At 43.6% G+C, this 16,021-nt stretch overlaps 1 protein-coding gene across 1 annotated transcript; it reads left to right on the forward strand.

Moving 5' to 3' along the window:
- Positions 1 to 6,470: 6,470 nt before the first annotated feature.
- On the forward strand, positions 6,471 to 12,709 carry KCTD12 (potassium channel tetramerization domain containing 12). The gene has a single exon (XM_046664486.1). It carries the CDS (start codon positions 6,731 to 6,733, stop codon positions 7,709 to 7,711), a length of 981 nt encoding a protein of 326 aa, XP_046520442.1. The 5' UTR covers positions 6,471 to 6,730; the 3' UTR covers positions 7,712 to 12,709.
- Positions 12,710 to 16,021: the final 3,312 nt, after the last annotated feature.

Below are 16,021 nucleotides of genomic sequence, written 5' to 3' on the forward strand. Positions count from 1 at the left end.
TTTGTGAGAAATGACCGACTACTGGGAAGAATGGGGAACAGCAGATGAAATGCCATTTACCTTGTCCATTTCAGATGCTACTGAGGAGATGTCATCCCAGAGAAAGAGAAATAACACTAAGAGAAGAGCAAGGTAAGCATCTCAGCGAGGAACTGTTTGGATGACAGATGTGTGATGGAGACGGGCATGGGAGGTGGAGCTAGAAACTTATGTTTCGGATGTGTCTATTATGTGCTAGACACTGCGAAATGAAATGCTTTATATCATCTCATTTAATCTCACAAGAATCCAATGGGGTTGGTGTTTTTGCTCTGTTTTAAGCTAAGGAGCCGAAATTTAGAATATTTAAATAACTTTGCCCAATACCTTAGATTTTAAGCAACAAAGTCAAGAGAAGAATATAGGCTCATCCAACTCCAAAGTGTAGGATTTTCTCATCTATACTTTAGCAAAAGAAACATTTTCTAAAACCAAATCATATTAAGCAATATAAATTTAAAGTTTAGCAACGTTTGAGGCCATTCTCCTACTGTGAAATATCATGCACATTTCTGTAGAAACTGGAAAGCAAATTGGGGAAAGGTTTTTTTATCCCTCCTTAATTATATCAAACAAATGGTCTTACAATTACATAAGAAGTCACCCATTATAGTCTAGCCAGTGGCTTGGCTTCCTGTCCAAACCTCACAGTGAAATATGCAGACTTTCTGGAACCACATATTAAAATCTCTGCAGTTGAATCAGCCCTTCTTCTTTGTGAGTAACCTAAACTCAATACTATTCAGCATATTAGAGAACTCCAGGGATGAGATCTTTAAAACCCAATGTCAAAAGGTGAATACTTGATCATCTTCACCTTACTTTCACACTCATGAAAACTGACTTTGCCCTAATTTATTCTCAGTCACGTGGGTCTGTCCTGCCGTGCGGTGCCGTTTTACAGCCTTGTACAAAGAGATTGACCCCAAATTTGGGATAAGTATAGAGTAATAGAATGATGTTCTTGTGTGAACTGGCTCTGAAGAAAATTCGTAAACAGATGTGCAAAACAATGGTGAGTGATTCTGACATCTCTCAAAGAAGCGCACAGTCTCCAAGGTGATTATTTTGAATGATAACCCTCATTTGGGGCATTAAATTGAGAAGACTGATAGGGCTGCTCAAGAGTTCGAAGAGCACTGAACCTGGAGTCAGGAAGCATCTATTTGCAGGTCAGTACTGCACCCCAGCTACCCGCGTGGTACCATTTGCAATCCGGTGCTACGTGAGGGGCAGCGTAAGTCACTTAAACTTTCTGAGCTTCTTTCTTCATTTGTGACACTGTTGAATAGAACCTCCCAAAACTGTTGTGTTAATCAAGAACCTGACAATAGGAAAGCCCTCAAAACAGTGAAGCACTGGAATAGAATGTGGTAACTCACTCATAGCTAACCTCTAAGTTTAATACCACAATTTGAAACCAAGGCCTTCAAATTCTTTTGAAACATCAGTGGTGTTAATAATTAGCCTTAGTCAGAAATTCCAGAATCACCCATGTGTGTGAGGTCCAGTTATTTTTGTGCTGAGTTTGAGATGTAAAGCCACAAGTAGAATGTATTTCTTCAATTTTACAAGTGCCTGAAGCCCACTGGATGCTTCTCGCTTTTATATACTGGAACCTGGATCTCAGCAGTTTCCGTGGACGTGCTCTGTCCTTGTCTAGAGTTAATGAGATCGGAATAAAACTAAATAAACATACTAAGAACCTGGTACTCCGCAAACCATAATGGTATTTTAGAGAGCCAGAAATAAAATATTTATGGTGTGTAGGACTGAGTTAGGCAAAGAGTAGGACAATGGTGTGCCATTGTATCTGTGGGCTCAAATACATCCTTGGCAAGTCCCATCTGAGGCAGGATTGTGCCATCAGTAGGAGGCAGAAACGAGAGCCAAGGACTTGACTCCTTCCTAATCCTAGTTCTTTCACAGTTACACAGCTACCCTGAGTTTCTGGTTACCAGCCCTGTATATCATAAGCACATGGATGTTAGAATACCATTTCTGCCCCTAGCAGGGATAAATAGCTGTTATTTTGGTCAAGCTACGTAACCTCTCTTTGCCTTGGGTTCCCCATCTGTAAAGTGGGGGGAAAAAATAGAACCTATTTCTTAATACATGTAAAGCACTTAAAGAAGTGAGAGGCTGTAAATTACAGTGTTTAAAGGTACAGATTCTACAGTCAGACTGCCTGGGTTCCAGTCCCGGCTCCACCACTTATTTCCTCATAAGATCTTCTAAAAATTGGATAATAATAGTACCAACCCCCTAGAGTTACTGTGGGGATTAAATGTGTTAATATGGGTAGAGTTCTAGTGACAGGGCTGGCACATGGTAAGTGCTATATAAATGCTTGCTATTATATTGCTACTTGTTTCCTGGAAAAGCTTAAAATACTGTTTATAAGGAAATGGAAATAAAAATTTAAAAATTTCCAACATTATTAACTTTTGTTTCTCCAGTTCTATTAAGTATAAAAATCATATAATAGCAATACTGGGACTTTATTTTCTAGACCTAATGTTTTGGCAATGTCCCTCATATAACATTCTCTCTCTCTTTTTTTTTAAGACTAGATATTGGCATATCTTTTACCAAATCTTTATTAAGATAATTTTATCCCCTGATTTACTTAACCTTACTGCATCCAATTCTTTTCTTCCTCTGAATGCAAAAAGTCACTGATTTTTAAAGCCTGCATACAGCAACGATTCGCACACACTGGGAGGATGAGAAATGAAATAAACATTTGTTTGGGACAATTCCTGATTCTATTTCTTCTCCCCTTTCCTTATAGCATTCATTTTAATGTTTCTGCCATTCATGTATTCATTCAGTATTCATTGAACAGACTCGTCAGGCACCACGATAGGCAGTGGGAAATCATGACTGTGACACTTGAATGGTGTTTTACAGCGTACAGATCGTTTTCACATATATTAAACCCATTCAATCCTCGCTTTATTTCCCCCCAGTTCTTTCTCTCCTTTTAACTTTACATTTCTCTTAATCTTCCTCATTCCTTCTCAAACCTTTCAAGTGCAGAATATTTACCAAGTGCATTGGGAGTTGGTGTGTGGGGGAGGGGGAGCTGACTGAAGAGAAGGTAGCAGGTGGGAGAAGATGCAAATCAGAGGAAAACGAGGTCCAGAGATATTTCCAATGCCCTACACTTTAGGATAAAAGGACAAAGCATTTCCAAGGGACACTGCCTCTTATCTAGGAAACAAACAGTCACTTGCAAAGGAACAATGATCATCCATGTATCCATCACTAGAAACTCGACTGAGACTAGACACAGGGCTAGTGGTTTCCCAAATCCTCCCGTACCCTCTGACAATTAAGCATATTTAACAGACTGAAGAAGCTAAGGGGCTACCATGCTCCCTTCCCCCACAAACACTAAGTCCCAGCACTGAAGTTCCCTAATTATATTTCCTCCTGAATTTCCTGACAACAACCAGTAAGGCAGGAAATAGAAGACACAAAATTTATCAGAAAATTATTCTTTCAGTCTCACATCACTTGTTTCACTCATTATTATGCTTCTCATGCACAACCTAGGCTTCTATAAGGAAATACCAATGGCTTCCTGCAGTCAATGAGTTTATGATGAACAAATACGTTATGTCAGCTGGTAGAGAACGAAACGAAGGTAGCACACTGCTTGGGTCTAGGCACGCCATCCCTCTCACATTTGATCTTGAATGGATCTCCTAGAGGGTACTTTGGAGAGTCACAGGATACAAGCAGATACCACAACAGACAAACTTCTACTGTGAGATGTGCCAAGCTCATTTCTAACCCAGCCACCTTTAACTTGCTATGCCTTCTGCCTGGAATGCTCTTCCTCCAGAACTTCCCATGGCTATCTCTTTCTTATTATCCAGCTTAAACATTACTTTCAGGGAGAGGCCTTCCCAGCCACTCTATATAAAGTAGTATCCCCTCTATCTCATTTCACAACTTTATTTCTTCGAGGTATTTATCTCTACCCGAAGTGGACTGACTTCTCTATATATTTACTATCTGTCTCCCTCATGAGACTGAAAGCTCCAAGAAGGCAGAGGGTATTTTTTCACATGCTGCCTGGAATACAGTAGTAGGCATGTAATACATATTGGTGGAATAAATGAACGAGCAACAGGTATTTATTGAACTCTTATTATACACCAGCTCTGTTCGAGGCACTGGGGATATAATGAATCACGCTGACCAAAATCTCTGAGCTCTTGGAGTTTATATTCTAACCCAGGGAAACAGTAAACAAAGCGGGAAAGAGATGTTGCTGGAGTGGGTCCGCGATCTATTTAACAGGGTGACCAAGGGAAGGTCTTGCTGCCGAGACCTGGAGGAGATGAGAAGGGAGGCACCCGAACAAGCCAGAACAAGCCGAGAAAGCTATGAGGGGGACGGGGAAAGGAGTCTTAGCAAAGAAACAGGAAGTGCAAAGGCCCGAGGAAACAGCAGGGGGGCTCACGTAACTAAACCCAGCAGCTTCTGGGAGAGTTCGTTGCTGACACAATGAACAAAGTAATGATACAAAACTATGTGCAGAATTGATACAAAGAAGGCTTTTCTTGGATTTATCGAAAATAGACTGGTTTTGTCCGGCCTGTGACACTGATACAACAAACGGTAGCACAACCAACTAGAAATTCAGCCTCCTGGGAATGTGGAAGTTTTGTGTCATCTATTACTTATTCCAAGAATAAACCCCTCCAAAAGTGGTCAAATATATTCAGTATCAAAATCTGTACTTGCAATTAAGCGAGCTGCTCCGGGCCTTGATCTTATTTCAGCACGCTGACATAAATGAGATAATTTTTCAGCAGACATAAACATTTCAAAGTAAAGATGACACTTATCTGTGAGGAGACTGCAAAGCTCATGGGGTAGTTCATAAAAGGGTAAACACTATCATCAAGAACAAAGATCTCGCCTGGTTTATCCTGACTGACGTCTGTCGACTGACGGTCCCAGAACCACTCAGACTTCTGACCCTCCGCCCACCGGGTTGCGCTCACAGCGCTTTGGCGCCAATTCGACCTCTCATTCTTCACCACCTGGCGCGGGCGAACAGCGGCTGCACAACAAATATTCATTGTCCCGGTGGTTGTTTTCTAAATCGAGATAAAATTGGTATATAATATTATACAAGTATCAAGTGTACAGCGTTATAATTCGACAAATACACTACACTACAATGTGATCATCCAAAGACCTCACGATTCCTAACGTCCATCGCTCCCTTCTCTTCTGTCCTCTTTCTGCAGGGCTCAGGAGCACCTTACTTATCAAAGTCAGAGATCAGATAATCACTCACAAATACGAAATTTCAGAATGCGCTGGGCGTTATGCAGGCAGGGCGGGTGGAGGGAGCATTCCGGAGGCCCCACCCGCCTACGAAGCCAGGCCGGGGTGGGGGAGGAGTCCCCTGGGCTGCAACTAGGAGACTGTGGAGGGAGCAGGAGGTGGAAGACCAGACGGAATCTGGAGAGTGGGTCAAACGTACAAAAGCCCCGAGGCTAGAGGGGACCTGGACGGGATGGAACAGAAGGACCGCGGCGCGCGGCAGAGCAGGGACGCCTGGACCTTGGGGAGGATAGACGCGCAGGCGCTGAAAGGTGGCTTTCTGTTACGCGAGGTCCGCAAACCCTAGAGTTTTAAGGCGAGGGCTGAGAGGACCCTCCGGCCTCCCTGTACCGCTGCAGCCTGGCCTCGAAGGCGCCGCGGGAGGGGGCTGCGTCGGCCCTCGGGACCGCGCCTCCAAGTCACTCTTTCGCTCGCTCAAGTCCCCCCACTGCCATTTCAATTCATCTCTTCCAATTCTGAGGTCTCCCAACCAGCGAGTTTGTCTCTTTACCCAGAAAATAAACCATCGGAGAGAGTTCTACGGCAGGATACCACGGTTAACTTTTTGTTTCTAGGGCTTTTTCGAGGCTACCCATCCTGGCTGCCTCCGGGCTGGGGAGGCCCTATGGTCTCTCCAGATTTTTTTTCGTCTCTCTCGAGAACTTTCAGCAACACAACGACTGACTAGGACCGCGCCACAGCTCCAGTGCTTAAAGCGGCCGGTTCCAGAAGCGGCCAAGCACTTCCACTCCTGGGCGGGGGAAGCCGGAAAGTTTCGGTCCTCCTTCCAGAGTCGCCGGGCCAGGGTGGAGTTAGCAGGCGAGGGGGCGCAGTCTCTGCCCTGCCAAAGACAGCTCGTCTTCCGACGCTGCCCGTCCCGAGCTCGGCTCGCTGTGGCAGCGGAGGAAAGTTGGGCAGGAGCGGGAAGGGGCTGGAGCGCGTCGTCTGGTCGCCCCGGGCGCGCGCGAGCCGGGGTGGAGCCCGCGGCGGGCGCGGCTCAGATGCAAATCGCCTTCCCGCCCCCGCCCGCCCGCCCGCCGCGCGGGGAGCGCCTCCAGCAGCCGCCCACGCCTCCTGCGCGCCGCTGCGCCCGAGCGGGCGGCTCTACTTAAGCGGCGCGCCGGCCGCGACCCGGCACTCTCCTGGAGCGCGCGGCTGGGCGAGCGGAGCGCGGCGGGGCTCTCGGGGGCGCACAGCGGCGCGCTCGCACCGCGCGGCTCCGCGCGGCTCTCGGCGGCGGCCGGGGCGCAGGGCTGAGCGAGCGTCCGGAAGAGGCAGCGGCGGCTCCCGCGCGCGGTCCCGCTCCCTGCGACTACCCCAGCCCGGCCACCTCTCTGCCATGGCTCTGGCGGACAGCACACGTGGATTACCCAACGGGGGCGGCGGCGGGGGCGGCAGCGGCTCCTCGTCGTCCTCGGCAGAGCCGCCGCTCTTCCCCGATATCGTGGAGCTGAACGTGGGGGGCCAGGTGTATGTGACCCGACGCTGTACCGTGGTGTCGGTGCCCGACTCCCTGCTCTGGCGCATGTTCACGCAGCAGCAGCCGCAGGAGCTGGCCCGGGACAGCAAAGGCCGCTTCTTTCTGGACCGAGACGGCTTCCTCTTCCGCTACATCCTGGATTACCTACGGGACTTGCAGCTCGTGCTGCCCGACTACTTCCCCGAGCGCAGCCGGCTGCAGCGCGAGGCCGAGTACTTCGAGCTGCCCGAGCTCGTGCGCCGCCTCGGGGCGCCCCAGCAGCCCGGCCCCGGGCCGCCGCCGCCCTCGCGGCGCGGGGTGCAAAAGGAGGGCTCGCTGGGCGATGAGCTGCTGCCGCTTGGCTACGCGGAGCCCGAGCAGCAGGAGGGCGCCTCGGCCGGGGCCCCGTCGCCCACGCTGGAGCTGGCTAGCCGCAGCCCGTCCGGGGGCGCGGCGGGCCCGCTGCTCACGCCGTCCCAGTCGTTGGACGGCAGCCGGCGCTCGGGCTACATCACCATCGGCTACCGCGGCTCCTACACGATCGGGCGGGACGCGCAGGCGGACGCCAAGTTCCGGCGAGTGGCGCGCATCACCGTGTGCGGCAAGACGTCGCTGGCCAAGGAGGTGTTCGGGGACACCCTGAACGAGAGCCGGGACCCCGACCGGCCGCCGGAGCGCTACACCTCCCGCTATTACCTCAAGTTCAACTTCCTGGAGCAAGCCTTCGACAAGCTATCCGAGTCGGGCTTCCACATGGTGGCGTGCAGTTCCACGGGCACCTGCGCCTTCGCCGGCAGCACCGACCAGAGCGAGGACAAGATCTGGACCAGCTACACCGAGTACGTCTTCTGCAGGGAGTGAGCTCCCCAGACCCCCTCGCGACTCCAGCGCGCCCATTCCCCCTCCTTCTTGCCCGGGAGAGGATTATAGAGCTCCTCTCCCGCGCCACGGCCTCCCCCCCCCCTGTCCCCCAGCTCGAGTAGCTGGACCAGACTCACTCGGCCCCCACTCCAGAAGCTGCAGCCGCGAATCCTCTCGGCTTCTTCGTCTTCTTTGGACCCCACTAACCGAGAGAGCTCAGACACACCCCCCTCCCCATTACCCCAGGCTTCCTCTTCCCCGTGCCTCAAACCTCCCCTTTCCCCGGATTGCCCTTCAGTCTGGATCTAGTGGGGCAGCGTGGCCACGGAGTCCCCGAGGACCTGCGAGTGACTGAATTGTTCAGAACCTGATTGGACCCTGTCCAGTGTGGAAGATTCCTTGAAATCTTTTCAAGCCCTTGTGTCTCATTCGCGGTAGAAGAGTTCAGAATTGATAGCACTGTTTGGGAATAGTGTTTTAAAAGGTCGTTACCTAGTCTTTTTGACCGTCTTTCAAGGTAGAGCTTTAGAAGGCTGGATGGAAGACTGTGGACCTGGAGTTAGGATCCCAGTGACGATAAATGAATAAAGTTCTGAAAAGTTACAGGTAGAAGTGGAAGAATCTAGTGCAGGCACAATGAAGGATCGTAACTTTTCCATGCAGAATGAAGAGTCTCCGCCTGGGGCTTAAACTTGTAGAAAGTTACCCTCCTGCCTGGGGAGGCTCCCTTTCTCCTCGGCTCACCGCCAGCAGCCCTTGGTTCCACGGGTTGACACGGCAGCCATTATTGCAAGAGCGAGAAAGAGCACTGCCGCTGATAGGGGCAAGACAGCCCGGGTCACCAAACGCTGCGGGAAGTCAGCTGGCAGTGACTATGGACGGAGCTGGGTAGTATTGCACGTCGTGGGTGTTAGCAAAGTCCGTCTTCTTGCAGAGAATGGGAGTAGGACTTCAGCTCTACAAACTTGAGGGGGGCGGGTGGGGAGGGAGGATGGAGGGTAGGAGGGGTGGGATGGGAGGAGCAGACATACTCATTTATTGTTTGAAAGTTGGTAGTTTGTACCATCCGTTTGAGTACATGCACGTTAAAAAAATAGTCCACAAAAACATGCAAAGCGTTTTGTAAAGATTAAGAGATCTACTCTTAACTGGCAGTTTGAACTTACTGTGTTGAGTCCTAAACTTAGAAGTTGCTGATACTTACATAACCTAACCAAAGAGCTATCCAGTAGGGTTTTAGTTTGTGAACTTTATTTTCCTGTTGATTATAAATCCTGATTTTAAGATCTATTTACTTGAGCAAAATATGTTTGATTTCGGTTAGTTAGACTTAAGATCTCTTATTAAAAGTCCTTACTTTCTCCAAGCCCAGTCAATGTTGACTTCTGGGCAAACCTGAAAATGCCACTTCTTTCATGCAGATTCTTTGAAGTTAAGATGGAATCTTTTCGAGTGACAGAGCTGCAGAGAAATAGAAGCTCCATGGGCTGCCCATCTGTAGATAGCTGTAAAATGGAATATTTTTAATTGAAGGCAAAAAAGTGCTTAAAAGTGAGCTGAGCAATAAAATAGTGTTTGAGGTAAATGCAACAGAAACAGAAGGAGACCTGGTTGCCTTATACCTTTACGCGAACACGGAATAAACTCCCACTGCACATCCTGTCTACACCATAAGTGGAGGGAAACGACTCCTTGTCTTTCATGCTGTGAGGCTCCTTTGGATATTCTGTGATGACCGAGAAGCCTTTCTTTTTTCATTTGTTTCAACATCTTTATCCGAAGTACGTTTTTAAAGATTTTGTAAGAGTCGTTTTCAGTGTTTAAATTAGCGCTATTTTTCCTTCTTTTTAAAAATGAATCTTGTACTGTATCTTACTATGTCTGTAACAGGTGTTAAGAATTGAAACAGTTTTATTCTTAGATTCATGCGATCCAGTCTGTATATACCATATATAAACATTTTACACGAATCATTTAGTTTTTTAATTCATTTACTAATGCTATAAAATTTCCTATATTTACCCCTAGTGACTTGCATCAGATGGTGTATATACTAAAGCAACATGTTTTGATGAGTTTCTTATATCCTTGTCTATGGGGAAGTTGAGTTAGAAAAAAATACGTAAAACTGAGTTTGCTCCATACTTTTTTGCTTAGATATTAGTTGTATACTAATAATATACGATTAACTGTCTCCTTAAATCAAGGTACCTGTATTTTTAATCCACTCCTTTTTTTTTTTAACTTGGGAAAGAGAAAGATTTGAGGTCTTTATTGGAGTTACATTGTTAGAAAAGTAAAGTTAGCTTTATATGCAAAGACTGTAATTGTAAGAGAAATGGAAGCAGAGATCCAGAAGGTTGTGTTTGCTTATGTGTTGAGTGTGTTCTCAGACTCGGTAATAATACATCAGAACTTATCTCTGTTTCAAGCCTGAAGTGATTTAGGAATGTTGCTCAGTGGCCAAAAGTGAGTGTCACAGAGGTTTCTCCTCCATGAATGGTATTCTCTTAGATTGTTCAACAAAAAGCACATAATTGAGAATATCTTGGGACAGATCAAAACCATTGACTTGGCAAGACTCCGAGATTCTGATTTTCCTTGTTAAATCTTCACAACTCCAGGAGTCATGGGAAACTACTAAGGTTTTGTCTCTGCCACTCAAGTCTTATAAATTTTATCCTGTAAAACTTTGAGGTGAACTATTCCACTGCTTTGGGCATGCACATCTTTCTCTCTCACACACCCTTGCTGCCCTGCAGTACTCCGCTTACCCCTTTCATGATCTGAAAGGCTGGGAATTAATGGTTAGAGACAGTAAACCCCCCTGTTTTTCTAGGGATGATGTCCTCTCTAAAGTTGGAAGTCAACTTGTGAAAACATTCTACTTTTAGCCCAAAGTAAAGGCTGGGGAGGAAACTCATTTTCCATTGGGTAGATGATTTAACTGAGGTAAGATGACTTGGCATGGGTACTTTTGGGACACTTCGCCTCCATGTGCTCTGGGCCGCAGAAGGACCCTTAGCCATCTACAAAGTGGGCTGGAGTGTTGATTGTCAGCTATGAGCTTGGATGGGATATTGAGAGTCCGTTTGAGTAAGCTCTCCAAAGACACCATTCAAATCACCTGGGAGAATTCATAAATTATTCACATAATTATGACTGCATTAATCTGACTCAGTGTAGCATGCATTTTCATATGTAATGGCTCTAATTACCATTTTGTTCATAAGTACAACTGAATGACATTTGATTTTAATAAATTTAATTTTTAAAGAAGAAGAATTGTCGACAGTGTTGGTTAAAAAACAGGTACCATGTTCAATGCTTTTGCACCAAGTGTTTGACAAGTTGTCTGTTTTTTAGTACATGTAGACTATGAACCATATTCATTCTAATTTTTCAAATTATATGTTATGGAAAATATTCCTTGAAGGTGTGAAACAAAAATTCTTTTCCCTTTCAATACCATTTTTTATTCTTGTATTTCTTATTTGTTTTTTTGCATTGATAGCAAAGTGGTAATTTATAATACTAGCCAAAATTGTCTTCTCTTTCAAACCAGATCCATATGTATATGGGGCCTCTTACGTCTCTGAGGAAATGCATAATTTGTGGATTCTCAGACAAAATGGGCAACTGGCAATGCTCAATAACATATTTCAATTTTTATTGGAGTTTTCCATGGAATGTTATTATTACATTGAAGCCATTTAAGGTGAAGCTTTGATAACTTTTTACTTTTTAAATTATGGTAAATTCTAGTATTCAAAAGACTTTTGTACTCCACATGAAAAATGCTAAATTATAGTGCAGGCATAAGTATTGACTTGAGGGGTTGAATTCCTTAAGAATTTCTTTAATGGTCTACGTCATAAATACTTTACTCAATTGACTTAAATTTCTAAAATAGTAAACTGAATATTTTTATTATAAACCTACCAGAGTAAATCCTTTGACTTTTTTCCCCTTACTATAACTCATTTAAAAACTGAAATTAGTTTTCCTAGATGACCGAAGTCTGTCTCTCGAGAAATAAATACAATACTCTTGTGTTTCCAGTGGCTATAATACCTGAAATAGGTTTTCTTAGAAATAAGTTATATTGAAGTTAACTTTGCTTTGTCACAATTTTGGACAATTGAAATCTAAAAGTATTACTGTTTGAAGCTTTAGATTCTCTACTGGGGCCTTTGAAACTTAGATAAAAGAAATTCAACCAGAATATCTAATTTAGAGTATAATCTTGTGTGGTAGGAAGATGGACTAGTTGACCAAGAATTCTTGTCACCTTATACATTTTGTGATTTTTTTTCCCCCAAGTGAAGTTTTCTTTTAATTTTAAGTGTTTTGAAGTATGTGAACATTAATTGTAGTGTAAGCTGTTATGCAACTGTCTTTGTGACTTTATAGGCAGGTGAGTTTTGCTATTACTATCAAATACGGATGATGACAATTCATTTGTGACAACTCAAACAGCATTAGTGACATTTAATGACAAAAAGTTAAAACATCCATCATGGATGTTAATTTTGAAGATGTAAATTATATGTTATTTAAATTTTTCTGGGCATCTGAAAAACTGTTACCTGCTGAACATTCTAAGATTCCCATAGAGCTATCTGGGATTATGAATTGTTGAAAGTGTTATATGCTGAGTGATACACATCACTGACCCATTTTCTCAAAATAGAAGAAAGAAGGAAAAAAATCATGATTATCAGACTTCTAATGAAACAGAAAGCCAAGAAAAAAAAATCCCTCTCTATTTTAAAAAAGACACTGATGAAGTCTTTTCAGACATGCCCAAACTTTAAGTGAAAATTTCTTCAATCATCTAAATGCTCTAAAGATTTTTGTTCTCTCCGTTCACAACCAGTTGTATAACAGAAGTACTCGATACTGTTTTCCTCCCTGTGTGTGAACTAATGAATCATAGATTATGTGACTTGTTATGTATTCTATTAAACACTAAAGAATAAAACATTCACTCCTTTAGTTATTTCTCTTGGTTCCTGGGTATGGATTGGCTGGAACACTGGTCTGATTTCATTTCAGGGGTTCTCTAAATTCTGGGAATGCTTCCAAAGTTGTTGTGGGACTAATGGTGAGCATTATGCCATCAGAACTCCTCACTGTGTAATTGGCCAGCTGGGCCAGAAGCAAATAGGCTCTTTCCCCAGAGTTTATGGTCAAGAAGGCCTGTTGTCGAGGTGGTTTGGTACTCAGTGTGGAGGAAAGGTCCTTCACAAATGTTTCCTTTGACCTGTATTTGTACCCTATGTGGATTGTTTTGAACATGAGGAATGTAGGTAGAGATGACCTCTTAAAATTTGTAGGGGACAGGAAATAGAAGCTGTGGACATGTCTTAATTAAAAGTACACTTCATGAAGATAAAATTCTAAAGAATGTTGGGAGAGGATCTGCATTTTTAATATGGGGGCTCCTTCCTGAATCATCTCCAGTCATTGATGTCCTTCCTCTTGAAAGAAAGCACAGTGCCTCCCAGATTGAGAAATCACAGAAGATGGAGCCAGGGACCCCAGCCCGGGTCTGCTGGATTGTGGCACAGGAAGCCAAGAGCCGGGTGGGGAGAGTGAGGCTGGCTTCGCCCTTCCTCTTTGCTTTTGCCGTACTTCCTCTAGATAGTGTTTGTTTTAAAAGTGTGTATAAATACACATACATATACAATCTTAGTTTTTAAAAGGTTTATCATGGAGAATGTAAGCAGTACAAGAGTGTAGATAATAAAAAGTAAATCTCACTCCTCCTATAACCTCTAATTTCTCACTGGGACAGCCGTTGGTGTCTCTTTACAGAGACATTCTATACATATATAAATATAGAGATATTCCTTCCTTTTTTTTATTCACTAGGAATTATACCTGTTCTGTGCCTTACTTTTTTCTTTAACCACATATCCTGGAGCTCTTGCAATGCATGCGTGAACGTGGAGCAGTGATCCACTTCATTTTATTTGAAAGCTACGCAATAGTCTGCATGACATGCTATTGTCTGGACGTGCTGCCATTTATGTTACTAGTCCTTTCTTGATGGGCATTTAAATTTCTAGATATTTTGTTTCTACTCCAAAGAATGCTATATTGAATATCTCTTTTCATATATGCAAATATATCTGAGTCTTTTTTTATGAAGTGATGCCAAGAGAGGAATGACCTCGAGGTACTTTTTCTTCTTCAGGGGCTATGGAAAGAATAGGATTCCTTGGAAGCTCTTGAGGGAATGGGGATGGTGGTGAGATGAAATAACTCCAGAATCATTAAACATTACAAGTATGAAGTCTTATGTAGCTTTCATCTTGAGGACAAACCCCCCACATGCCTTTTTTTCCCTTTCTATTTCTGAAGTTCCTCCTCCTTCCATTTTTATTCTAGGTTTTTGGCTTTTTTTGTTTTTTGTTTTTTTTATGAATCATGACTGACACTTAGTTTTAAGGGATATAGACTATGAAGAGAAGCCATAATGTGTCCCATACTTCTTAATGAGGCACCTCTCGGGGAGCTGGTAAAGGATGGAAGCTATAGAATAAATATGGAACACCTTCCTGGAATATTAGCTTGACCGATTGAGATGTGTATATAAGAGTTGGGGAATTAAACCATGTCACTGGTAAGTGATTTACAAAGATCTATTTCATTTTATAGAAAACATAAATATACATGAATTTAAACGACAAAATGCTAAACATTAAAGATATTCTGAATTTATAGGATCCGAGGGATGAGTTCACCCTCTTCTGCCATTAAGAACTTGGTGGTGGGGTGGTGGTGATGGGGTTGAGAACTTCTGCTGGTATATACTGGCCTTGCGTTTTGATGGATGGTTTAGGGGAAATGTTAGTCTCTTAAGTTCTCTGTTTTACTCTGCTCACATAAGAAATTTCAAGGTGAGTGTCCATTTGGGGCCAGAGTGCATCTCTCTTTCCACTCACAGATCTCCTAGGAGTGGCCTAAGGGGCTCAGCAGAAAGGAGGTGTTCAGGGCAACTTTAGGCCATCAACTATTAACTTGGCTGCTGCAGTTTTCCCCCATGTACAGCCGTTCAGTATTTATTGTCGTTCAAATTCTCTTGAGTACCTACTATGTGCCAGATTTTGCCAATGTGATAGGGACACCAAAATGAGTAAACGCTCAGGATTAGTAAGGGAGCTGAATAACAATAAAATAACTTGGAAGTGCAGTGCTAAGTAGTAGGTATTTTATTGAGCACCTATTATAATACACCAAGAACTCTGACATACCAACTCCTCTTTTCAGATTCCAATTGTTAATTAAGCCCCTAGTATATATGAGACACAGCCCTCTCCATTCAGGTATGTTTTCTTCACCTTCAAAAACAGAAAGCAAAATGGTAAACTGGCCACTTAAAGGGCCTGTCCTTCTGGAACTACTGGACATCACAGGAAACTTAGCAGTGTTGGGCCTTATACACTTTGCATGTTTGGAGTTTTATGAACACTGTCTTTTCCCCCACAATTCTTTAAAATACATATAATAGCTACTAAAATGATTTTTTCTCCCTGTTTTTCAAAGTGGGAAAGATGGAGCACAGTAATGACAGATTCTAAAATTAGTTATTTGGACTTGTCTTTTCTCACAGTAACTGGCAACATTTCCTAAGTTGTTTACAAATTATTCCTATTCAATTCATTATCTCTCTCCATTCTGTTACTTTCTAGGTAGGCGAGGGGAAGAATCCAAGGTTAGAGCCAACCCTAATTTCTGCCTATAGAAAGAAAAGGGTAGAAGAAGTGTCTTCTCGTTCAGCCTTTATCTATCTTCTTTGAAAAGCATTGAATAAAAATCACACAGTTTAGAGTGAGAGGAATGGGAAGGAAATGACACCAGGATTTAGACTCCTTGGTGACTTGGATTGCTTGCTTCTCCTTTATGGTAGTCTTAATCTTCACTCATCCTGACATCTATTTGGCCATTTATAGGAGGTGGAAAAAACCCATTTATTTCTTTATATTTGCCTCAGGGCTTAATGCAGTGCCTAGCATGTAATAGATCACCAATAAAAGTTTGTTGAATAAATGAATGAGTGCTTATGTTAATTCATTCTTTTTTGTATATTAGGGAGAAAAATTATAACTGTTGTTTATATACATAAAAATGTTTAAATGTAAAAAAAGTTTAAATACATAAAAATTACTATCTTTCTATCTGATTTGAAAGTCACAGAGATTACAAGAAAACCTAAACTGATTTGGGTATTATTTTCTGAATAGTAATTAGGTGGCAGCTGCTCTAGAAGTCAAAACTCTCAACAATGTTTCCATTTTATGA

Source organism: Equus quagga, chromosome 6, assembly GCF_021613505.1.
Source record: "Equus quagga isolate Etosha38 chromosome 6, UCLA_HA_Equagga_1.0, whole genome shotgun sequence".
NCBI lineage: Eukaryota > Metazoa > Chordata > Mammalia > Perissodactyla > Equidae > Equus > Equus quagga.

What these genes read in the sequence shown, in the direction of transcription:
- KCTD12 (XM_046664486.1), top strand. Translation starts at nt 6,731, where the DNA reads ATGGCTCTGGCGGACAGCACACGTGGATTACCCAACGGGGGCGGCGGC.